Source organism: Scyliorhinus canicula, chromosome 11 (assembly GCF_902713615.1).
Source record: "Scyliorhinus canicula chromosome 11, sScyCan1.1, whole genome shotgun sequence".
Lineage (NCBI taxonomy): Eukaryota > Metazoa > Chordata > Chondrichthyes > Carcharhiniformes > Scyliorhinidae > Scyliorhinus > Scyliorhinus canicula.
In genome coordinates this window covers 50,743,658-50,770,268 of record NC_052156.1, presented here as the reverse complement: position 1 = coordinate 50,770,268, position 26,611 = coordinate 50,743,658, and the positions used below count along the sequence as shown (strand labels likewise).

At 46.7% G+C, this 26,611-nt stretch overlaps 1 protein-coding gene across 3 annotated transcripts in view; it reads left to right on the top strand.

Moving 5' to 3' along the window:
- adamts9 (ADAM metallopeptidase with thrombospondin type 1 motif, 9) overlaps window positions 1-26,611 on the top strand; it is a 404,749-nt gene that overhangs the window by 132,754 nt on the left and 245,384 nt on the right. For all 3 annotated transcript variants that reach the window (XM_038810570.1, XM_038810569.1, XM_038810571.1), the window contains 7 exons: window positions 1,836-2,002; window positions 2,107-2,236; window positions 2,410-2,536; window positions 4,436-4,646; window positions 8,142-8,306; window positions 20,481-20,645; window positions 26,225-26,344. In XM_038810570.1, the coding sequence (XP_038666498.1) occupies window positions 1,836-2,002; window positions 2,107-2,236; window positions 2,410-2,536; window positions 4,436-4,646; window positions 8,142-8,306; window positions 20,481-20,645; window positions 26,225-26,344 (1,085 nt within the window). The remainder of the gene's footprint in view (window positions 1-1,835; window positions 2,003-2,106; window positions 2,237-2,409; window positions 2,537-4,435; window positions 4,647-8,141; window positions 8,307-20,480; window positions 20,646-26,224; window positions 26,345-26,611) is intronic.

The following is a 26,611-nucleotide window of genomic DNA, read 5'->3' as shown; positions in this document are numbered from 1 at the left end:
CCAACAACAGTGCTTTGCACAGCAAATACTCCTGTCCTATTGCGTGATAGAGTAAGCTTTGCAAACTTTTTAAAATTGTTAAGCTTAATTTTACGCTCCCGACTGGTGGATTTGAAGGTGGAGGGGTGTGTAATGTCCAATGGCTTTCCCGCCACCGATGTAACAGAAATTTTCCATGGGGAGAGGGAGAAGTGGGGAGGCATTGGGTAGCCCATTCATTATTAGGCCTATTGAGATCCTTTCATGGACAATTAATGGGCCCTGCTCATATTTTACCTGCAGTGGGGAGAGGCCCACGCTATGTTGGAAGCCTGATGTCTTTACTCGCACAGGCTGATGTCGAGCAAAGGGGTGGAGGCCTTCTCTGTCCATCGGAGGCACCCATTTCCAAGATCATGCCACGCTATTTATTCCCCCACAGCGCCTCTTGAACTCTCTCTTTCCCCTCGCCCAGCTAATTCATCCCCTTGCCTGTCAGTAAACAAATCATAGTCTACAATAGTGAAAATTAACAATGCATTGTGTACTATGATACAGGAGCTTCAATAATTAACAAATCTGAGTGCTTACATGTCAGTGAACAGTAATATTATCTGAAAGCAACAAAATCAATGGTGTTGTTCAGTCCACATACATCTAGAAAACAAAAAACTATATCAGTCAACCAAATTAAGTTGTGTGCAGTTGATCAAACAGCCTTGTTATTCTGATCATTCTTAAAACTAAACAAGTAAACAAGGTATAACTACTTACAGGAAAATAATCATCTAAACAAAGCAGGGGATCTTTAGTACATGCCCAATCTTTATGGAGCAGGGTACAACACTTTTTTTTAAATAAATGTTTTTTATTGGTGTTTGATTATGTACACAAAATAGAATACATATATATATGTGCATAGAAGAGAAGGGAACACGCACAAAAAACAAAACAAACAACAACAAAAAAAAGTTAGAATAAAATAACTAGTAGGGTCTTATGTGCTAGCTCAACATCAGCAGCTCTGTACAATTGGCAGTATTGGATACAACACTGTTTATCCATTTTATGGTCTAGTTGTTATGGTGAGCATCGTCGCAGTTATTTAACAGTTTTGAAGGGAATGTGACATCTTCAATTCCAGAGCTGTAAAGCACTTTTTTTTCTAGAGTCCATTGGTTTGACTAATATTAGTGACTTGCACAATTGTATTTTAAGTTATGAGAACTTGGAACATTTGCTTCTTCCCTTTCAGAAGTTGTTTAGTTGTGTAACAAGCTTAGTTCTGACCACTGTTAAAATCACTGTGTTCAAACAAAGTTGTTTCCTGCTTGCAGACTCCAATTTTCATTATTGGAACAAATACCATACCTTCCCCCGACACGTCAATAGTTCCATTTATAAAAGTGTCAGCAGTCCCATTTATATTTCTCTTTTATTGTCTCAGTGAAAGAGATGGAATTATGTGGTAATTAATGAAATGATAGGGTACAAACTCAGGAAATTAGCTGAACAATCACATGAGTGTGAAATTGTGTGATGTATTACTGATTCACAGGAAACTGCTTTCTAGGCATTCACACCAAAGCTTTCAGTTCCCACTAGACTTGTTAATTATTTGCCCCCTTTAATTAAGGTAGAATGTGCAACTGGGAAACAGCAGACAGGAAATTGTTTAATTGTATCTTACATTATCATCATACACCAGAAGCTGTGAATCTATTAACAGGACTTTTCTGAGCAGATTGGGGAAGATATGCATAAAATGCACGTGTTATACATCGGTATTGTAATTATGGAACTTCTGGATATTTTGTATTTATATTTCGTACATTCTGTTTCATTTCTTTTTGCAGCTTTGGCTAACAGTCGAGGAGAATTCCTTTTAAATGGAGATTTTGTGGTTAGCATGTTTAAAAGGGAAATTAAAGTTCAAGGAGCTGTAATGGAGTATAGTGGGTCTGATAATGGAGTCGAAAGAATCAACTGTACTGATAGGATTGAGGAAGAACTAATAGTTCAGGTAAATTAACATACATGATTACATTTTGTGCATTATATTGTCTTTTGTCATACATTTTCACTAATAGTTGATTAGTTTTTTTTACGTTACATTTCTCATTCAAGGTTTTGTCTGTGGGAAATCTGTACAATCCTGATGTGCGTTACTCATTCAACATTCCCATTGAAGATAAAGTGCAACGGTTTTTTTGGGATCAGTTTGGTCCTTGGCAGGATTGCAACAAGCTTTGCCAAGGTAACGAGTAGTGTTTGTGCCAAACAGGCAAAGAGAACACCAGCATTTGTGTCTTTATATATAGTTTGATACCAGTTGATAGTTTTGAATCCTGCGCCCAAAAGATAATTTTACTACACTTGCTGTCATCATAGTTTAGCATTGCTCTTTAATGTGACACTGTATTTGAACAGGTGAAAGGAAACGAAGACCTATTTGTACCAGAGAAAGTGATCGGCTGGTTGTCTCTGATCAAAGATGTGATCAAATTCCACGCCCAGCTCCATTAACTGAATCCTGCAATACAGAATGTGAAATACGGTGCGAGCCTTTCAAGAATTATTTTCCTCTCAAAATTATTTTAATTTGATCAGAAGGTGACTCTTAATGTTTCTTAATTTCCTTATTGAAATCATACCAACACTTTCGATTGGCCAGAAACTGGGGTGGGATTCTCTCAGCCCGGTGCCGGGCCGGAGAATCCACGCGACCGGTGCGAATCGCGCCACACCGCCCTGAAGCCGGCTGCGGAGAATCGTCACCATTGGCACTGGCGTGGCTGGCGCGGCGCCAGTCGGGGGCCGCTCGTAAAAATGCTGAGTCCCGCCGGCGCCATCCACATCTGATCTCAGCCGGTGGAAACCCGGCGTGGTAGGGTCAGGTGCGGCCTGTGGGCGAGGGGGGGAGGAGGGTCCGACCCCAGGGGGTCTCCAATGTGGCCTGGCCCACGATCGGGTCCCACCAATCGGTGGGCCGGCCTCTCTGGCTGGCGGCCTCCTTTCTTCGGCGCTGGCCCCTGTAGTCCTGCGCCATGTTGCATCGGGGCCGGCGTGTTGAAGGAAGCCACAGCGCATGCGCGCGTGGCGCCTGTGCCACTGCGCATGCGCGGATCCCGCGGCACCCAGTTCACGCCAGGATCAGCAGCTGGAGTGGCGTGAACCGCTCCAGTGCCGTGCTGGCCCACTATAGGGCCCAGAATTGCCGATCCTGAGGCCGTGTTGACACCGTTGAGAAACGCGACGGCATTTCCAACGGCGTCAACATTTAGCCTCAGGATCACAGAATCCCACCCCCGATGTTCCACATTTACATGGTTATTAGTTTGCCTAAACTGTGGACCAGTGCCACACTTAGGGGCAGCAGGGTAGCATGGTGGTTAGCATAAATGCTTCACAGCTCCAGGGTCCCAGGTTCGATTCCCGGCTGGGTCACTGTCTGTGTGGAGTCTGCACGTCCTCCCCCTGTGTGCGTGGGTTTCCTCCGGGTGCTCCGGTTTCCTCCCACAGTCCAAAGATGTGCGGGTTAGGTGGATTGGCCATGCTAAATTGCCCGTAGTGTCCTAATAAAAGTAAGGTTAAGGGGGGGGCGTTGTTGGGTTACGGGTATAGGGTGGGTTTGAGTAGGGTGATCATGGCTCGGCACAACATTGAGGGCCGAAGGGTCTGTTCTGTGCTGTACTGTACTGTTCTATGTACTTCTACTACAATAGAACAGGTTTATTGCTATAGCCCGTGTGGTTTTATAACTCACCTGATTTCCTTCCTATCTTTCTGATTGTTGCCAGACCATCTCGAGCAATGGCCTTTAGTTGCACACCTAGCCATTTCCATTGATGTCTCCCAACCTGTTCTTTATCCTCTCCAATTGCTTATTGCCATACTATCTCAGGCAACATCCTCCAAAGACATTTGAGTCAGCTTTCCATGTACACTGATAACACCCAGCTGAATCTGGTCACCACGCCTCCTGACTCCTCCACTCAGCTGTGTTGTCAGATTGCTTGTTGGACATCCAGTGGGCAGTCATTTCCACCCGCCACAAACTTAATTTCCTCGCCACAAGCCGTCTGAGGCCCATCCAAACCATTCCTCTTCTGAAATGGACGGTCAGCAATCCTGCCTGAAACGGATGAGAGAGCCTTATTAAAACACTCAAATCAGGGATTAAAATTCGATTTTCAAATGCTAATTTTTCGATTGCCAATTGGGGAGCGACCTAACCAGCAGTCCTTAAGGAAAGAAAGACCTGCTTTTTAGGTAATGTCTTTCACAGCATTAGGACTTCCCAAAATGCTTCACAGTTAATGCTATAGTGTACGAAAAGATACGAAAATAATAAAGAGAGAACCATACAGAGTGTTCCAACACACTGTTTTAGCCTTAATTAAATAATGGTGAAGTTTCAAACTAATCATGCATTATGCTGCTTACTCTCAAACAGGTGGCATATTGCCAGGAAAAGTGAATGCACAGCTCAGTGTGGGCCTGGGTATCGAACTTTGGACATCTACTGTGCAAAATATAGCCGGTCAGAAGGAAAGACAGAAAAAATAGATGAGAGGTACTGCAGCTATCAGCCAAAGCCAGATAATAAAGAAGTATGTCATGGAGATTGCAATGTAGGGGGGTGGCAATACTCATCTTGGTCAGAGGTAAGCTATTTCCTAAAATGCACTTTGTGACGATTAACCATAATGATTCTATAATAAGAAAATCAGATAATAATTCAATGAAAAAATTGCATTTAATCTTTTGATATAATAGTTACTATAAATTGCAATTCAAAGGACCACAATTTTCATGGTAATATGTTCAGCAATCTTCTTTGACTTAGTTTGCAAAGCACTCATGAGCAGATTAAGTCATATCACAACACTCATGATTGGTATTGTCATAATTAAAATATACCACGCAGTTCTTATTACTTGAAGGAAAACTTATTGAATATTTTTTAATGAAGTTATGGCTCCATCAAAAAAAGAAATTTGTTCAAGCCAAGTGTGAATTTTAATCTGTGCTTGTGTTGAAATAGCTGTACTTCTACACACCAATGTGTTATATATTTATGATGCTATGCTGTTAATCTGTAGACGTAGGGTGCAATTTAATGGAAATAAAACAGAGTCCCGTGTCAGGTGCGTTTAGCTGGGTGTTTCCTGGCACTGGCAGCACAGAGAATGACCCCGCTATTAAATGGGACTCTGCTTAATTTCTTTTTTTTTTAATAAACAATTTTATTGAGGTAGTTTTTGGCTTTATAAACAGTTACAGACATCATCAGAAAGAAAGCAAAAAAGGCAAAAATGTGCAAACATCCACGTACTTTCAATACTTCCATCGTAACATATTGCACAAGCCCGCTCCCCTCCCACCGGTACTACCCGCCATATTTTCCCTCCTACTCTACTCTTCCCCCTGCTGACGCTCACTCTCCCGCAAAGAAGTCAATAAATGGTTGCCACCTCCGGGTGAACCCCTGCACAGATCCCCTCAAGGCGAACTTAATTTTTTCCATCCCCAGGAAACTCGACATGTCCGCAAGCCACCACTCAGTCTTCGGGGGCTTTGAGTCCCTCCACGCCAATAATATTCGTCGCCAGGCTATCAGGGAAGCAAAGGCCAAAACATCGGCCTCTTTCTCCCCCTGGACGCCTGGGTCTTCCGAAACCCCAAAAATTGCCACCCCTGGACTCATCACCACCCTTGTTTTTAGCACCTGGGACATGACCCCCGCAAATCCCTCCCAGTACCCCCTCAGCTCAGGGCATGCCCAAAACATGTGAACATGGTTCGCTGGTCCTCCCGCGCACCTAGCGCATTTGACCTCTATCCCGAAAAATTTGCTCATCCGAGCCACCGTCATATGCGCCCGGTGAACGACCTTAAATTGGATCAGCCCGAGCCTAGCACATGTCGCGGTCGAATTTACCCTACTCAGGGCCTCTGCCCACAGCCCATCCTCCATTTCCCCGCCTAGCTCCTCCTCCCATTTAAGTTTCAGTTCCTCTGTCTGGGACCCTTCCTCCCTCATAAGCACCTTATATATACCCGAGACTCTGCCCTCCCCTTCTTCCTCTGCACTGCTGATTGACTGCTCGCTCAACGGGACTGAACAATGTGAGTGGCTGGGGGGAGCTCCACCTCGTCTGGACCTCTTCAAGTTAGTCCACCCCTCTTAAATGGGACATGCATTCATGAAATGGAAGTTGCAGCAACAGTTTCAGAAAGACATGGCTGGAAGGTAAAGGACGGCAAATTGAACAATAGAACCGAGAGAGGACTCCTAGGTTTTGGCACCAAAGGCTTTACTGGGGCAGCTGGAAAGGAGAGTGGGGAGGGATGGGTGGGGCAGGATGTTCTCCAGGCATACCCACATGGGAATGGAAACTGGCGGCCAGAGAGGTCAATTCTGGAATGTGACCATGATGACCTAGCTGCAGCGCTGGAAGAAGTTAAATGAACTCACACAATGTAAGAAAATGCATCTTCAAATGCCATATCACATCCGCCACACAACCACCCTTTCACACTGCTCAATGCATCATTGTCCCATCACCCATGCATCAGCAATCAGGACTCTCGGTTAACATTCAGAGATTCAGTATTGCCCTCATACTCTTGCCAAAGCAGCACATTCATTGACATTCTTCCTTCTGTTGCTGAACAAGGTGGCCTTAAATCACAAAGAGTAACAGAAAACGGGTGGGGGCAGGCAAATCTGCGTCAAACCGGCTCTCTGAAGGAGGTGGGGCTTCGCATCATCGGACTGGCTGTGACTAAGAGTCTATAGCACCTAATTTCACTGAGAACCTCCAAGACAATGATACATTTCTACCCTGCCTTACACATCTTCTGAAATCTCTCTTCACTCTTAACCTTTTATCTAATGTGAACTACAAGCTTCAGATGGTCTAACCATGAACCTCTTCCTTTCCCTCCCGCCCAGCTTCCCTTACGGCAACCCTAACCCTACCCATCCACATGATTGTTTTCAGATACTCAAGAACTCCCATCTGACCCACCAGTGCAGGTTCATCATGAAGGGTGAGAGCTACTCCAGTCCTCTGATGAAGAAATACCATCACCTGATCTGACACTTGCAACCACCAGTGCAAAGTCTAGCAATGCACATTGTTTAGAGGCTAGTATAGAGTTGGGATCCAGATGTGATGAGTCACTGGGCATAAATGGGCTGAGACAGACCAAGGAGGAAAGGGTAGTTTGTATAACAGCTTACTGGAGGGCCAGGTCACGGAAGTTCTGCCGCAGAGGGATCAGGTGAGGACTTTGTTGGCACAGTGCACAGTAAAATGCTGATGAACATGTACACAGTGATACTTAGTACTTTGGGAGGCCTGCCACAGAGCTTCTAGTCACTGTCAAGGAGCTTGGAGGAGAGGTTTCCAATTTGGCCGAGAGTTTTATGCAGAGCTTGGAGCCTGTACTTTCCAGCATGGGAGTGGTGGCCAACTCCATGACAGCAATTGTGGACTCAGTGGTGATGCAGTGGCCGATGTCGCAGCACAGGGAGAAGCCAGCCTATCTTTCAACCCTGCAGTGGAAGCTGAAACTGAAATCATGAGCGTGATGTTGGGTTTCTGTGTAAGCCTAGCTGGCTGCCAAGCAGGTGCAAACTGCTGCCATCAAGGCTATTGATACGAGTATTCAAAGGGGCATTCGGACTTTCGGAGCAGTCCGCAAATAACTAGGATTGCTGAGATGTCACCCTGGTCAGTGGATCCATTGTGCAAGGAACTGCATTCATGCTCCCACTACTGCCACTCTGCCAATTTCCTTGCCTGAAGAACCAGTTAGCCAGTCTACACTGCTGCTGCCCAAGCTAAGGTGAAGCCCACAAGGCCCGAAAGCCTCTTGAGGTCGTCCAGCAAGACCACCTGTAACATTTTCTGGTGAAAATTATAGGCAGGGATGGGGTCCAATTTCATGACTAGTGCATCCTTTGAGTGGTATTGTAAAATACCCAATTATACCCGGACTATATGAGCACCAGGCGGTAGTTTTGCCGTTTACACGAACTGCATAAATTGTATTATCATGATCGTATGCAATCCGTTCTATATAGAAATAAAATTTATTTAAATGCACATTGTTTGAATGTAATCCAATATCTATTTCTTCGTTCACAGTGTTCAAAGAGCTGTGGTGGTGGTTCAAGAAGACGGAATGCTGTTTGCGTCAATTCTGTGGGGACTGTCCTTGGAGATAGTAAATGCAGTCAGCAAGAAAAGATGATTCTCCAACGATGCAATGAATATACATGTCCTGTGTGGAAAACAGGTGAATGGTCAGAGGTTAGTTAATTTTACTCTTAATCTTTTCATTTGGAAAATTAAAGATGGTCACATATTGTATATTTTTTTAACATTTTGGTCCAACCTGATTGTGGTGAATGTATTCACCATAGTATAAGCTGACTGTGTAGCACTGTGGCCCAATGATAATGTGATCTCCTTCCAGGTATTGCACTGGAACCTGGTGGGCTCCGCCTCTGGCTCCACCCCCATCGGACGGTATATAGACCGGCCGCCTGGGGGTGGCGCTCATTTGTACAGCAGACACAGGCAGGCAAGTTCTTGGTTAATAAAGCCTATATTCACTCACTCTCATCGTCTTGCAGTGAATTAATGGTACATCAATTTATTAAGCAAAGACATCACTATGGAAGCCGCTCTAAAGCCTGATAAACTGGAATACGAGCAGTAGAAGCTAAGTAAATCTTCTCCCACTGGCTCCGCTGTTTTGAGGCCTACCTCGACTCCTTCAAAGCGCCTATTTCCGATGCCCTCAAGCTGCGCATCCTCCACGGCCAGGTGATCCACCAAATATCGGGTATGATTCAGGATGCGGCCACATACGAAGCGGCGGTCACGATCCTAAAGAGACAGTTCGTGAAGCCCGTGGACGAAGTGTTAGCGCGGCACCGCCTCACTACCCGCCGTCAACGCGCAGGGCAATCGCTGAACGAATACCTAGAGAACCTGATGCTATCGCCCACAACTGCAACTGCAAAGACGTGACGGCCGATGAGCACATGAAACTGATGATCCGGGATACTAATGTGGCTGGGGTCCAGTCTAACTACATCCGGCAGCGACTGCTGGAAAACGGGGCCACTGACCTACAGGACACGGTAAAACTAGCCACCTTGTTGGAGGTGGCCTACCAGAGCCTCAGCGCGTTCCTGGCAGACCCAGCGAACCCCTTGTGGGTACCACAGACACGGCCGTCACCAGACCCGAGTACGTCTCAGGCCTGTGCCGCGCGGCTGCCCGTGCAGCCCGGGGGACCGTTGTGCTACTTCTGTGGGCAGGGCCAGCACCCCCGACAACGTTGCCCAGCCAGCACCGCGACATGCAGCGACTGCGGAAGAAAGGGACATTTTGCCAGTGTCTGTCTAGCCCGATCCAAAGCGCTGAAGTCGAAAGCTCACCAGGCCCGATCCACGAACTCACAGGCCCACAGGCTCCACAAGGTGGCTGCGTGCCTGCTGGTACCGCCCCCTTCAAACACGTCACCCGCCTCGTGCAGATCGTAGGGGGCACCATCTTTAACTCAGCCCGACACGTGCGACCCGTGGGGACGGCCATATTGGCCGCCATCTCCAACAACAGCCGACACGTGTGACCGATGCAGGCAGCCATCTTCGTCGCCATCTTCGACTCAGCCCGACACGTGCGACCCGTGGGGGCCGCCATCTTGCAGCCCCGATGCCTCTGACCACGCAGACTACCTGCAGCTCAGTGCAGTAACCCTCGACCAGTCGTGGCCAAAGCATGTGAGGAATTCGAAGGTGGCCGTCCGGGTCAATAGGCACGAGATCCCCTGTCTTTTGGACTCCGGGTCACAGAGAGCTTCGTCCACCCCAACATGGTAAGGCGCTGCTCCATCCACATCTACCCCACGTCCCAGACAATCTCCCTTGCCTCCGGATCCCATTCAGTACAGATCCGGGGGAACTGTGTCGCGAACCCCGCGATACAGGGCACTGAGTACGCCCAATTTAAACTGTATGTCCTCCCTCACCTCTGTGCATCCCTACTGCCCGGACTCAACGTCCAATGCAATCACCGAAGCCTGACGCTAACGTTTGGTGGACCCCTACTCCCCCCCCCCCCCCCCCCCCACCCCCCCTCGCTGTATGCAGCCTCGCGACCCTTAAGGTCCCCCCCTTCACTCTTTGCGAACCTTACCCACAACTGTAAGCCCGTCATCACCAGGAGCAGGCGGTACAGTTCACAAGACATGACTTTTATTAAGTCGGAGGTCCAGCGACCCTTGAGGGAGGGGGTCATCGAGGCCAGCAACAGCCCCTGGAGAGCACAAGTGGTGGTCGTCAGGACCGGGGAAAAGAATCGGATGGCTGTGGACTACAGCCAGACCATTAACCGGTTCACGCAACTTGATACGTACCCCCTCCCCCGCATAGCGGAGATGGCCAACCAGATCGCACAGTACCGGGTGTTCTCCACGGTAGATCTGAAGTCTGCCTACCACCAGCTCCCGATCCACCCAGAAGAGCGCCACTACACTGCTTTTCAAGCAGCCGGCCGACTCTTCCACTTCCTCAGGGTCCCTTTCGGCATCACTAACGGGGTCTCGCTTTTCCAGAGAACGATGGACCGAATGGTGGACCAGTACGGGTTGCGGGCTACATACCTGTACTTGGACATTGTTACCATCTGCGGCCATGATCAGCAGGACCATGACGCCAACCTCCAGAGGTTCCTCCAGGCTGCCCAATCCCCCAACCTCACATATAACAAAGAGAAGTGCGTTTTCCGAAAAACCCAGCTAGCCATCCTCGGCTATGTTGTCGAAAACGGGGTTCTGGGGCCCGACCCTGACCGTATGCGCCCCCTCATTGAACTTCCATTTCCCAAGGTCCTCAAACGCTGCCTGGGGCTATTCTCCTACTACGCCCAGTGGGTCCCCAACTATGCGGACAAAGCCCGCCCACTTATCAAAACCACCATCTTCCCCCTGCCGCCTGAGGCCCACTCGGCCTTCAGCCGCATCAAGGCAGATGTTGCCAAAGCCTTGGTGCATGCGGTGAATGAGTCCATTCCTTTTCAGGTAGAGAGCATGTGTCAGACTTCGCCCTCGCCGCCGCCCTCAACCAGGTGGGCAGGCCAGTAGCCTTCTTTTCTAGAACCCACCACGCCTCCGAGATTCGACACTCCGCTGTCGAGAAGGAAGCACAAGCCATTGTGGAAGCTGTGCGGCACTGGAGGCACTATCTAGCCGGTAGGACGTTCACCCTCAACCGACCAACGGTTGGTAGCCTTTATGTTCGACAACGCACAACGGGGCAAAATTAAAAATGACAAAATCTTGAGGTGCAGAATTGAACTCTCCACCTACAATTACGATATCAAGTATCATCCTGGGGAGCTCAATGAGCCCCCAGATGCCCTGTCGCGCTGCACATGCGCCAGCGTGCAAGACGACCGACTTCGCGCCATCCACAATGACCTCTGTCACCCGGGGGTCACCCGGCTCATCCACTTTATTAAGGCCCGCAACCTGCCCTACTCCACCGAGGAGGTCAGGGCCATGACCAGGGACTGCCAAGTCTGCGCAGAGTGCAAACTACACTTCTACTGGCCAGACAAGGCCCATCTGGTAAAGGCCTCCCGGCCCTTTGAGCGCCTGTGTCAACTTGAAAGGGCTCCTCCCTTCCACCAACCGTAACGTATACTTCCTGACCATCATTGACGAGTACTCCCGCTTCCCCATCGCTATCCCATGTCCCGACATGACCTCGGCCACAGTTATAAAGGCACTGCACAGCATCTTCACCCTGTTCGGTTTCCCTGCATACGTCTACAGTGAAGGGGCACCTCTTGAGCGATGAGCTGCGTCAGTACCTGTTCAGTAAGGGCATGGCCTCGAGCAGGACTACGAGCTACAACCCGCAGGGAAATGGGCAAGTGGAGAGGGAGAACGCGACGGCATAGAAGGCCGTCCTTCTTGCCCTGCGGTCGAGAAGTCTCCAGATTCCCTGCTGGCAGGAGGTCCTCCCCGACGCGCTCTACTCCATTAGATCACCCCTCTGCACAGCCACGAACAGGACCCCTCACGACCGTTTGTTTGTCTTCCCTCGGAAGTCCATCTCCGGGGTCTTGTTTCTATCCTGGCTGATGACTCCTGGACCTGTCCTTCTCCGGAAGCATACGAGGAGCCATAAGACCGACCCCCTGGTCATGAGGATCCAGCTGCTGCACGCCAACCCCCAATATATATACGTCGTGCACCAAGACGGACGGCAAGACACGGTCTCCCTCCGGGACCTGGCGCCCGCTGGTTCCCAGGCCAGTGTGCACGCCCCTCCCCCACCACCACCCATCAGCAGCCCCCGAATCCCTTACGCCCCCCGGGGCTCATGTACTGTCCCGAGCCTACACATGTACTGTCCCGAGCCTGTCCTGCCATCCACCACCCCACTGCCGCCATCCACCACCCCCCTGCCTACCGCCACCCCTCAACCGTCGCCGACACACCGGACCGAAGCTCCAGACAACACGCTCTCGGAGTCAACAACTGCAACGCCCGTACCCGCCGCACCGCCAGAGCTGAGGAACAATCCAGAGAGACTGAGCATATGATGATCCCACTTCACCCCCGCTGGACTTCATTTTTTTAACAGGGGGTGAATGTATTCACCATAGTATAAGCTGCCTGTGTAGCACTGTGGCCCAATGGTAATGTGATCTCCTTCCAGGTATTGTACTGGAACCTGGTGGGCTCCGCCCCCCTCGGACGTTATATAGACCGGCCGTCTGGGGGCGGCGCTCATTTGTACAGCAGACACAGGCAGGCAAGTTCTTGGTTGATAAAGCCTATGTTCACTCACTCTCATCGTCTTGCAGTGAATTAATGGTACATCACTGATTTATTAATTAGATTCACAATGTGTTCACTTAGCCAGTCACATTATGAAGGATTTATTTTCCTTTGGAGCCCCCTGCTGGTACACAGCATGCTTGAAGTGTGCCGCACCTGCTGAGAAAATGGTGGGTTGAATTTTGCCACCTTAGCTTTTAAGAGGGAGGCAGCTATTTGCTGGGTCCATAACCCGGAGAGTGGCTGCCTCTCAGTTCAAATTTCCAGAAGACGTCCGATTAAGAACCCTCCTCTGGAATCACTGGCAATTGGGGACGGTGGGCAGATTGAGGAAGCGAGAGGCTGAATTACTGCACACAGTTTAAAGGGCCTCCAACAGCTGCCTTTATGGCTGCAATAAGAGTACTGTTAAGGTGAATGGCACAAAAGTGGTGCAGCGTGAATTGGATGAGAGATGAGCCTGAAGGAGTCAGCAGACCAATCACTAGCCGTAGCAGCAACCGGAATGAGAATACTACTGCAATGGCAAGCTTCTTCCATGGGTGACCTCTGGCATGCCATTTTCTCCATTTAAAGTTCAGATTGCATGTCACTTTGCATGACTTACCTCCCGCTGTGCATTCGCCTCCTGTGAGTTATTGGGACTCAAACAGTGTTACTTCCCACCGCTACCAGGCACGGTGCCAATATCCCACCAAGTCACTTTAGGGAAAAGCAAGAGGAGACTTTTTTGCTGATTTCCAATCCCATACCCCGCCCCCTCAACCCCTCTACTGTTTCTAAACATCCTTCAAAGGGCCTGAGGAAAATGCCCACACCTGCCCCTGACCGCAGTGTCTGTGAATATCATGAGCGACACATTTTATTTGGTCCACGTGAATTGCCAGCAGAGGTCTTTGTTGTGCTGGAAAGCAGGACAAGAAACAATTGCTGAAAGACCTCCAGCTAGAAAGTCTCATCTTAGGTTGTTCTAATCTGGGTGGGAGCAATTGTAAGTATCTGAACAACAATATCTTGGTCTCCAGTTCCATCTTTGACTCGACTGCCAATATTTTCTTTATGATCTTAAGATCAAGTGGCATGCAAGTGACAAGAGTCTTTTTGATGCATTTTGCAAAACCATGGGCAGGATTCTCTGCCCTGGGGCCGGGTCGGAGAATCGCCGGACCGGGTGCAATTCACGCGACGCTGCCCCAATGCCAGTCCGGCGATTCTCTGGTGACCGTGTTCTACGTCCCCCCCCCACCCCCGGCGATTCTCCGCACGGGATGAGCCGAGTGGAGCCGAGATAGCCCGTGTCCCGCCGGCGGCGTTCACATGTGGTCTTACCTGGGACCTCGGCATCCATCCTGCGGGGGGGGGGGCACCGTGCGCCGGCCGCAGCGCGCATGCACAGACCCGCGGCACCCGTTTGACGCTCGTATCGGCAGCTGGAGCTGCGTGAGCCGCCCCAGTACCGTGCTGGCTCAGGATCGTTGCTCCTGGGGGCCTGTTGACGCCATGGTGAAACGCGACAGCGTTTACGACGGCGTCAACACTTAGCCTCAAGATCAGCCAATCCCACCCCATTTTTCTGGATATGGCTATTATAGTTGATCTGGAAGTTACGTGATTTATAGTTCTGTAGGCCAATCATTTCCTTTTATTCAGATTTTGACTGATTTAAATACAACTAAAATATTAATGTAAACTACAATATTCAATAGAAACTACAAACACCACTGTTGAAATTGTAATATCAATGAATACAAATGAAAACTAATTTTCTTATGTTCATTAGGTGGCTAAAGACATGTAATAGTGGCACTGAGACTGCATGCTAAGTATACTTGTTAGCTCAGAGCAGTGCTGTCCCTTTGTGTTAAACATTGCACTGTTAGCTATAGGAGGACCAGTAGAATATAAACCTAAATATTCCACACATCTGATGAACGTCCTCGTATAAAGACAAGAGACAGAGTCAGCTCTTTTATATTGATGGTATGCTTTGGTATGGAGTGCTGCCATCTCCTGCTGATAGCACATTATCTGTATTAAAATATCAATCAACAGACACTACAATTCAAACATTATAGTACCAATTTTTCTAAGGTTGCAGGAGAAAATTGTCATGATATTGAAGAAGTAGAAAAATAATGCAATGTTAATTTAAATGAAAAGAAAGACTTCCATTTATATAATGGGTGGTATTTTCTCAAAAAATGCAAAGGGCGCGACCCAACCGAATTAGGAACATAGGAATTAGGAGCAGAAGTAGGCAATTCAGCCCTTTTTGAGCCTGCTCCACCATTCAATCAGATCATGGCTGATCTCTTCCTGGTCACAAAGCCACCTCCCTGCCTGTTCCCCATATCCCTTCAACCCATTTTAAAAATCAGAAATCTATCTATCTCCCTCTTGAAACCATTTAATGATTCGGGCCCCACCGCACTATGAGACAGTGAGTTCCACAAATTTGTTGTGCCTCCTCATCTCATGTTTAAATCTGCCGCCTCTTAACCTATACCTGTGACCTCTTGTTCTAGATTTCCACTCAAGGGGGAACATTTGGTCTATATTTACTTTTTCAATCCCTTTTAATATTCTATATACCGTGGGCAGCACGACAGCAGTGGTTAGCATTGTTGCTTCACATCTCCAGGGTCGATTCCCTGCTGGGTCACTGTCTGCGCGGAGTCTGCATGTTCTCCGCGTGTCAGCGTGGGTTTCCTCCGGGTTCCACCCACAGTTTAAAGATGTACAGGTTAGGTGGATTGGCCATAAATTGCCCTTAGTGTCCAAAAGAAAAGGTTGGGTGGGGCTACTAGGTTATGGGGTTCCTGGGATAGGGTGGAGGCGTGGGCTTAAGTGGGCCGAATGGCCTCCTTCTGCACTGTAAATTCTATATACCTCAATCTGATCCCCTCTCATTCTTCCAAACCCCAGCGAGTACAAGCCCAAACTGTTTAATCTCTCTTCATATGTCAATCCCTTCATCCCCAGAATCAATTTGAACTGCTTCCAATGTCACCGTATCCTTCCTCAAATTTGGAGACCAAAACTGGACACTCTACTCCAGATGTGGTCTCACCAACACCTTTGGTGTTGCAACAATTGCAACAATACCTCTCTACTTTTATACTCCAGTCCTTTTGCAATAAACACTAACATTCCACTTGCCTTTCTTATTGCATTTTATACCTGTACACAGACTTTCTACGATTCATGACCAAAGACACCCAGATCCCTCTGCCCAGACGCATTTTGAATCTGCTTTCCATTTAGATCATAATTTGCCAGCCTACTTTTCCGGCTGAAATGGATAACCTCACACTTAACCACATTTAACTTCATCTGCCAAATTTTGGCCCAATCTCTGAGCCTATCTCTATCCGTCTGTAAAATCTGTATCTCCTCTCGCTGCCTGCTTTCTCACCGATCATAGTATCATCTGCAAATTTTGCTATGTTACACTCTGTCCCTGCTTGCAGATCGTTTATATAAATTGTAAACAGTTGAGGTCCGAGGACTGACACTTGCAGCACCCCACTAGTTACAGTTCGCCAGCCAGAGAAGGACCCATTTAACCCAAACCTCTGCTTTCAGCCAGTCAACCAATCCTCAATCAAATCTAGTACTCTACCCCCAACCCCTATGATCTCACCTTCTGGATCAAGCTTTTATGCAGCACCTTGTCAAACGCCTTCTGGAAGTGTTGATATATCACATCCACAGGTTCCCCATTATCCACCTTGCTGGTTATGGCCTCAAAGAACTCGAGCAAGTTTTTCAAGCATGACTTACCCTTCATAAAACCATGCTGACTATGGTGGATTGAACTTTATCTTTGCAAATATACAGTCATCTCCTCCTTAATGATTGATTCCAGCAACTTCCCCACCACGGAGTTCAAGCTATAGTTTCCTACTTTTTGCCCCTCTCCCTTTTTGAATAAGGGAGTTGCCTTAGTGTGTTCCCAATCCACCAGGACCTTTCCAGAATCCAGGGAACTTTGAAATATCATAACCAACGCATCTCTCCTGCCACCTCCTTTAATACCCTAGGATGCAAGCCATCAAGCCCGGAGACAAATCTGCCTTTAGTCCAATTAGTTTATTCAATACCTTCTCACTGGTCGTGATTATTGCATTAAGTTCCTCTGCATTAACTGCAGTTCTTGGAATTTTTTATTATACTCCATGGTGAAGACAGAGGCAAAATATTGGTTCAGTGCTTTCGCCATCTCTGTGTTCCCCATTATTACCTCACCAGTATCGTCCTCTAAAAGGCCAACATTTACTTTAGCTTTTCTCTTCCTCTTTATGTACTTATAGAAGATCTTGGTATCAGTGTTCATGTTTTCTGCTAATTTCCTTTCGTAGGTCATCTTGCGATTATTATTGTTAGTCCAAAGACGTGCAGGTTAGGTGGATTGGCCATGATAAATTGCCCTTAGTGACCAAAAAGATTAGGAACGGTTATTGGGTTACGGGGATAGGGGGGGAAGTGAAGGCTTAAGTGGTGCAGACTCGATAGGCCGAATCGCCTCCTTCTGCACTGTATATTCTATGTTCTATGTATGTTCTATTTCTAGTAGCTTTTTGCTGACGCCTAAAGTTCTCACAATCCTCCATCTTACCACTGGTTTTTGCATTATGGTATGACCTAGCTTTTGCCTTTATGTCCTCCTTGACTTCCTTGTTGAGCCACGGAACATATTTTACAATTCCTCTTCATCTCAGGAATATACTTTAATTGAGAGGAGTTTAATATCTCCCTGAACGTCCACCATTGTTCCTCAACTGTCTTACCCTCAATTATCTGTACCCAGTCTACTTAGGCCAACTCTTTCCCCAGGCCTGTGAATTACCTGTGTCCAAAGCTAAAACCTTGGCACTCTGTCCTCTTGCGCTCAAATTGAAATTCTAGCATGTTGTGATCACTCCTTCCAAAAGGATCCTTAACGACAAGGCCATTTATCAACCCTTCTTTGTTACATAATACTAAATCTAAAATAGCCTGCTCCCTGTTCGCTCCATAACATATTGCTCCAATAAACAATCCCTCATGCACTCTATGAAATCTCCCTCGAAGCTACCTTGCCAATTTGATTAATCCAGTCAATATGCATGTTAAAATAACCCAGGATTACCGTTGTACCCTTTTCACAAGCCCTCATTATTTTATGATTTATATTATGCCCCACTTTGGAAGTATTGCTCGGGGGACTCTAAATTACTCCTACTAAGGAGTTTCTCCCTTGTTTTTTATTTACACCTAATTTGACTCAATATCTTGGCCCTTAGTGCCAATATCATTTCTTAATACAGCCTTGATGTCATCTTTAACCAATAAAGCAACTCCACCTCCTGTTCCATCCTGCCTATCCTTTTGGGATACTGAGTACCCTTGGACATTTCACTCCCAGCCCCGGTCCTCCTGCAACTATGTTTCAGTGATCCCCACCAAAACATACCCATTTGTCTCTAAATTGCAACAGAGTCCCCTGTCGAGTGCGTTTAGCCGGGTGTTTCCCAGTGCTCATAGTGCCGAGAAAGACCACGCAATTGAAAGGGACTCTGTTGCAATCTGGGGCCTCACTGGGAATGCCCCACTGAGGCCGCACTTAGTACTGTTCCCCACACTGAGGAGCTCCGCTCACCAGAACTCCTCAGTGCAGGAGGAGATTGGAACGGCATTTTTAAATGGCACCCTGATCTCAGGAAGCCCCGACGCGACTCCCGGACCCTCCATAGCTCCAACTCACCAAGAAGGGGGCCCGCGGGGCGGGAGGAGGGGTTGCACTCCACCTCACACCATCCCGCATACACTACAAGTATACACTCAAGGAATTCTTCCTCTACGGTATTGTGACTACTTTTATTTGCCCAATCTATATGCAGATTAAATTCAACCATAATTACAGATGTTCCTTTTTCACATACATCTCTAATTTCTTGTTTAATGCCATTCCCAACATCACCGCTGCAGTTTGAGGGTTGATATACAACCTACTAACTTTTTTGCTTCTTAGTGTTTCTCATCCCTACCCATATAGAGTGCACGTCGTCGGAGCCAATATCCTTCCTCACTATTGCCTTCATTTCCTCTTTAACCAGCAATGCAACTCCACTGCCTATTCCTTATTGTCTGCCCTTCCTAAATACTGAATACCCCTTAATATTCAATTCCCATCCCTGGTCACCCTGCAGCCACGTCTCCGTAATGTTGACTATATCATACTCGTTTACATCTATTTGCACGATTAATTCATCCACTTCATTGCGCATGTTCCGCGCTTAAGGTACAAATCCTGAAGGCTTTTCTCACTGTGGCCCTGTTTGATTCTGGCCCTTGATTTCTCTGCCTATCACTTTAATTGTGAGGGACAGGGCCAAAAGATGCCGGCAAGCATCTGAGCCACACATCTGACATTCCAAGACGATACCACGTTAAGCCGATTTTTAATATAAAAAATTATTTTAATTAATAGTGATCATGTGCACGCCCTCAATGAGTTTGAACCTGATTATGTCGTCGGTAGGGGGCAGGGAAAATCTCATTCTGAGGTCTCAAATCGCAAATCACATTATAGACCTCTTGCGAGAGTTTCCGGCCATAAGGGGATTTGCACCTGCGCTGAACAAGGCGCGAAAAATGTCTTCGAAGCCCACTGGATTTTCCACTTTTCAGCTAATAAAAGTATAGCCTCTGTTATAGGAAATGTGACCACCAGTTTGTGCACAGCAAACTCCTCCAAACGGCAAGACGATAATGACCAGATAACTGGTTTTGTGTTTTTAATTGAGGGATGAATATTGACCAGGACACCAGATATAACCTAACTGCTCTTCATCGATATAGTGCTGTGAGATCTTTTAACATCTACGAGGGGGCAGATAAGATTCTGGTTGAACATTTCAGCCCAAAAAAATGGCACCTCCGACAATGCAGCGCTTCCGCAGCACAGCATTGGAATTTCAGCCTAAGATTGTTATGCTCAAGTCCTCGAGTTGGACTTGAACCCAAAACGTTCTGACTGAAGTGGCAAGAATATGTTATCCACCGAGCCATAACTGAAAAAATTTTAGTATATTAATAACCTTAATTCAAAAAATATTTAGATAGTGGATTGTCTGGCTCAGACAAACTAATGAGCTTTGATTGTTTTAGTAAAGTTTCCTTGCCTGTCAAAAGATTTGCCTTTGTTTACATTTGGAGGAAGCTTTCCTTTTATATAACACCATTTTTGCAGTTTATCTATTTTCTAATGCTGTAGATAATGCAAAATACAAGTTGCAACTACAAAAACAGCTTGCAGTGAGCCATCTGAAAAGGCAACAGGATAACAGAGTTCTTAATGTTTGTTATCATCTGTTGTTTGAAGATTGATATGTAATCTTTATTGTATGGCAGTGCAATTAAAGCACAAAAGAATTTCAGCAAATTATTGAGCAGTTTTTAGCTTTGTCTTGGAACTGTGCAACATAGTTTATATCATTTGTTAAGTGCATTGCTTGTGATAGAAAATCATTCAACTACAGAAAATTCATGTAAAGCATGTTCAATTACTTGTACATTCTAATGTTAAAATGTATTTAAGTGAGAAAATATACATTTATTTAAATTGATGTCAATTACAGTGCTTAGTGACCTGTGGGAAAGGATACAAACATCGTCAAACATGGTGCCAAGTTGGGGAAGAGCAATTAGATAATGGATTTTGTAACTCTGCAACAAAGCCAGCATCAGCCCAAGCATGTCAACAACAGGAGTGCGCAGCATGGCAAGTTGGACCATGGGGACAGGTAAAACTTAAATGTTGTTCTTTTGTTCGTATTTTTGGCCTGAAATGTATTCATTCACCATCTATTTTTTTTTGAATGTGGAAGGATAAGGCATCTGCAGAATATACAGCAGATGGAGAATTAAATGACTGGAAAACAATGATTCAAAGAACAGGATAATTTGTTCATTTTTGGTTGAGTGTCACAATGCCTTGCTTGAGGGTTACTCTCACAAGCTCAAAATGTCAACTCAGTGCACTTTTAACAAAAGCATATTTGCATAAGCATGTTTATAAAAGAATCATAGTCCAGAAATGTACCATCAGTTTTGAACCAATGTTCTCCACTTGAGCCACCTATGACACGATCTAATGGGAGTATCACTAAGCGCAGTAGCGAACGGGAAGTGCCGGGTGCTTCCCGACGGCCAACCCGGTGAGGCCCTATTTATCAACCCTTCATCGCTACATAATGCTAAATCTAAAATTGGCTGCTCCCTGGTTAGCACCATAACATATTGCTCTCAGAAACAATCTCTCATGCACTCTATGAAATCTCCCTTGAGGCTACCCTTGCCAATTTGATTAACCCAGTCAACATGCTCATTAAAATCACCCATGATTACTGTTGTGCCCTTCTCACATGCCCTCATTATTTCTTGGTTTATACTATGGTCGTTGGTCATCTTCCAACATGGGATGGCAGTCCTACTTGTCATGCTACCTGAACTGACAGCCGCTGCCATTGCCTCCCAGGTGGTATTGCTACCCCTGTTACTGGTCCTCCCACCCCCTTGGGAGAACAGGACACCCCGTCTCACATCAGCGTTAAGAAGCCTGGCCAGGCCAGCCTCACCAAAGCGAGATGCAGGCTTGCATGCTGCCATGCATGTGTGTTTACTGAGGGTGAGTGGTGAGGGAGCGTTTGAAAGCAGCTCTCCCTTGTTAGTGGCGAGAAACTGCGGCGGGAGTCTGGTGAATCAGATGGCATGACAGCCAGTAATGGCAAGAGGTTTGTGGGGGCTCATTTTCAGCAGTAAGTGCCGTTAAATATGGGCCATGATCTCGCCAACCCAGCCCTGAGGGAATACCCCTCCAATTGTGCCCAAAATGGGACTCAGAAATTTTTCTGGTAAATCGTGTCCATCATCTCTCTCGAGGACCCCGGTAGAGGTACGTTTGGTGAAGTGGAGGGGTACTGATGCCGTGGTGGGTGTGTGGGGAGGCTGGGGCTGCTTTAGAAATGGCACCCTGATCTGTGTGTCATGCAGGAAATGACTTAGAATTACCTCGATGGGGAGATACTCGCCGCGGCCAAAAAAAGACAGAGTGCCGTTGAATAGTAAGGTCTTTAACTTAAGAGATCTGAATCATGCTCCAGGTCTGTAATTGGATAAAAGAGCTGAATACGAAAGGTGAGGTCAGAATGACTGCCCTTGACAGCAATGCAACATTTGACAGAGTATGGCATCAAGGAGCTCCAGCAAAAGTCTCCTCTGGTTGGAGTCATACCTCGCCCAAAGGAGGATGGTTGTGGTGGTTGGAGGTCAATCATCTCAGCTCCAGGGCAACACTGCAGTGTAGTATCCTAGGCCCCATCATCTTCAGCTGCTTCTTCACAAGGTCAGAAGTGGGGATACTGCACAATGTTCAGCACCATTCTGGACCCCTCAGATAATGAAGCAGTCCATGTCCAAATGCAGCAAGACCTGTACAATATCCAGGCTTACGCTGACAAGTGGCAAGTTACATTTGCACCACACAAGTGCCAGGCAATGACCATTTCTTGCAAGAGAGGATTTAACCAGTGCCCCTTTACATTCAATGACATTACCATTGCTGAATCTCCCACAATCAATATCTGTGGCTTACCATTGATCAGAAACTGAACTGGACGAGCCATATTAATACTGTGACTACCAGAACAGGTCAATGACTAGGAATCCTACGTCGAGTAATTCACATCCTGACCCCTCCAAAGCCTGTCCACCATCTAAAAGGCACAAGTCAGAAATGTAATGGCATACTCTCCACTTGCCTGGATGTGTGCAGCTCCAGCAAAACTGAAGAAGCTCGACACCACCCAGGACAAAAAGGCCTGCTTGTTTGGGACCCCTTCCATAAACATTCACTCCCTCCACTACCGACGAACAGTGGCAGCGGTGTGCACCATCTACAAGATGCAGTAACTCACCAAGGTTCCTTACACAGCACCTTCCAAACCCACAAACACTACCAGCTAGAAGGACAAGAGCAGCAGAGACCTGGGAACCCCACCACCTGGAGGTTCCCCTCCAAGTCACTCACCACCCTGACTTGGAAACTTGCAGTGTTGCCTTGGAGCTGAGATGATTGACCTCCAACTGCCACAACCATCCTCCTTTGGGCGAGGTATGACTCCAACCAGAGGAGAATTTTGCTGGGGCTCCTTAATGCCATACTCGGTCAAATGTTGCGCTGCTGTCAAGGGCAGTCATTCTCACCTCACCTTTGGCATTTACTGTCGCTGGGTTAAAATCCTGGAACTCCCTCCTTAACAGTATTATCAGTGTACCTACAACTCGGAATGCAGTGGTTCAAGAAAGCAACTTACCGCCACCTGAAGGACAACGAGGTATGGGCAATAAATACTGCCCAACCAGTGACGCTCACATCCTGGAAATTGTTTTTTTTAAACTATGGACAGAATATATGCATATTCATGTTTATATGACATTATGCCAAATTACATTGTTTTAAAAAAACAGTGGACATGAAAAAAACAGTGGGAGAGATTCAACCATCGTGCCTGACCCCAATTCGGGCACGATGAGGTCATTGAAAGACGCGTAAAATGACATAAAAACAGAATTTTGTAATCTTGAAGTCGAGATCTTTGTATCCTCTTCCATAATATCTCAATTATTTTGTACGTTATATGGATCATGTAGGAAAACTAAACTGAGAAGCATTACAAAGTTTTAAAAAAGTATAATTTGTTCTGACCATGAACTCTATTAAGTACTTATTTCCACACTACTTCATATTTTAGATCAACAGTAAATCATGAAATGTGAAATAGCCTTTTTGTTTGCAAGTCCTGTAAGGTTATGTGCAAATGTTCTGTAACTAAACTTGTGACATAGATTTATTTTGAAGTCACATGTCATGATTTCCAACCAACGAAAATGTAATTGTTTGAAGGCAATAAATGAACCATATATACGAACCGTTGAACTGGCCCTTTATCAGTATGCCCTTGAAGTCAGTCAGAAGTGATCAGGTAGAAAGAAATTAATATATTTAGCAGTTTTTCAAAGGTAGATTGTAATTTATGTCTAACATTGGACACAATATTCTGACAATGTTCTGAAAATATTCAGTAAATTGGAGGTACTGTGGAAATATAGTTTTGTTTTGGTAAGTAAGCTGTTTAATCTTTTAGTGCGTTGATTAATCTAAAACCTTTTGAATAAGATGTGCTTCGAAATCACAGAACTAAAGGGTTATTCTGCAAGCTCGTATTTTTTTCTTCTAAACTTTTCACTTTCATCTTTCTTAATTATCTCTCTTAATCTTTAGATAAATTACATCTGATGTATTCAGTCTTCCCCCTTTTTCGGTTACTTATGTTCAGATATTGGGCGCGGTTCAGCTACCCTGTTGCGCCCGCCACGGATCCGGGCACAATGGGTGAATCACAGGAGAGCCCCAAATCAGGCTCCGTGCCAGGTTGATTGCAAGTCACTCGACTTGCTCCGCACTGTGCAATCTGGATCATGCCCTCGCTGGGCGAGACCCAGATCTGAATATTTAAATGAGTCTAATTTCTCATTTAAATACCCGAATGCCAGATTCATCCAGCACCCGGGACTCGACGGCTGCTTCTGGGAGACCTCGCCGGAGCGTGGTTTAATACTGGTCCACACAAACGTGGACCTGGTGTCGCGGCACTCTGGGGTCTGTCAGGCCAAGCATACCCCCGGATGGTTGAGGACAGAACAGGGTGGTACCCTGGAACTCCCCTGGCACCTGGGTGCCTTGGCACTGCCAGCCTGACACTTTGGCATGCCACCCAGGCACCTGGCAGTGCCACCCTGACACTGCAAGGTGCTAGTCCTGCAGTGCCAAGATGCCCAAGTGCTAGGTTGGCATTGCTAGGATTGGGCCCAGGGGGACCTTGCCAATTAGGGGGGTAGTGGGAAGGCTTACCAGGGGCCTCGACAAGATTGGGAGGTGGGAGGGGGACAGAAGCTGGGGGTGGGGGGGAGGATTGGGGCTGCTGATCAAAATGGCATCCCGTCCGTGTGGAGTTTGCACATTCTCCCCATATCTGTGTCACCCCCACAACCCAAGAATGTGCAGATTAGGTGGATTGGCCACACTAAATCGCTTCTTAATTGGGAAACAAAAATAATTGGGTACTCTAAATTTATAAGAGAAAAATGGCATCCCAATCTTCAAACAACTGTTCCTGCTGGCAAGATCACTCTCGCCAGCAGGAAAACTCTTAAGTGTGGCCTCTAAGGAGGCATACGCCCGAGGCCAAAAGAAATTGCAAAGTGCTGTTGTAACCGCCAAGAAGTGCCCCGCTAAACATGCCCGACAGCAGACTTTGTTTTAAGTCCGCTGAATCGCACCCATTTTATTTTTTCGATTTATTGTGATGAACGTTTGCCTCCACCAACCAGACAGTGAGTTGGCAGAGCCCGTCCTTTGTAGAATGCACTACATTCCAGTCTATCAGACAATGAAGGTGATAATTGCCTTTTTGTCTCTCTTCCTTTCTCTATGTACCAGGCTAGGTCACTATTCTGGGAGATTCTGCTGCTCTGACTTTGCTAGTGCAGTAGGAAAAGGAATGGAAGATTGCAAATTGAGATAGATAAACACATAGAACTGAATGTTCATTCAATGAAGCTGGGAGCAGGCAGGTCGGCAATTTTACATTACCAGCCAGTGTGCTGGCCTGTTAGTATATTCCCCATGTCTGGCCTATTTTGAGGAATGCTGCTTCTGGGGCATGGTGACATCTACACTGCCAGTGACAGGTAGCTGATTAGACCAATTAAAGTGCCTATTGAAGGCACTTTTCACACAGTCTGGAATTGCCTAGTCAGCGTATGTGCTGAGGCTGTAGTCTGTCAGGTGGACAGAGGTGGCCTCCTGGAAGCAGCTTGCCCCTCCACAATGCTGACGCTGCTGTTCTGATCACACTTTATTTTTGAGCTTTCTACTGTTTTCACAGGGCGCCTCCATCTTAAAGCACCCTCTCTTTTCTCAAACATCACAGCCCTTGCCTCTTCCAGTGGGGCTAACTGCTTCCCAGAGCTTCGCCATTCTGGCTCTCCCGGCTGGGGAACCCACCCAGAATCCTTAATTGGTCTGGGCTCCTGGCGAGAGGCCGTCTTCTCCAAAATCGCCCTCGGAGTTCCATTGCAGGAACATCCATTTCCTGACATCCCCTTTGTCCTGGGGGCGGAGTTGGGACCCAGGAATAAAAATCCAGCCCATACCTTTTATTCTGTAACATAGATCGTATTTTATTTTTAAATAACAACATTATATGGTAGTTTTCTTTTTATTGTGACTTGAAGAATTAACAACATTTCCATTTTACAGTGCACAGCTACGTGTGGGACAGGCTATCAAATGCGGGCAGTAAGATGCATTGCAGGCTCATATGGCACTATTGTCAATGATAATGAATGTAATGCTGCTACCAGACCTACAGACACTCAGGTAATTATCGTGAACATCTTCAAACAAGCAATTAACTGGTCTTTCACTTCCATTGATGTTTTTGATATCTTGCGATGGATAAACTGGCCACTGCACTTCGTCACATAAGGCCCAAAGACGTATGCTGTATTTGAAGTGTGTTCCTGAAGCATGTGATCAGGTTCTCCGAATTCGAGCTTCTTTTCGTTATTAGCCAAGTTCTTGCAGTTTCTTAAAATGTTTTTAGGACTTGAAAATATTGATTTGTTTTCAACCATATGTTTTATA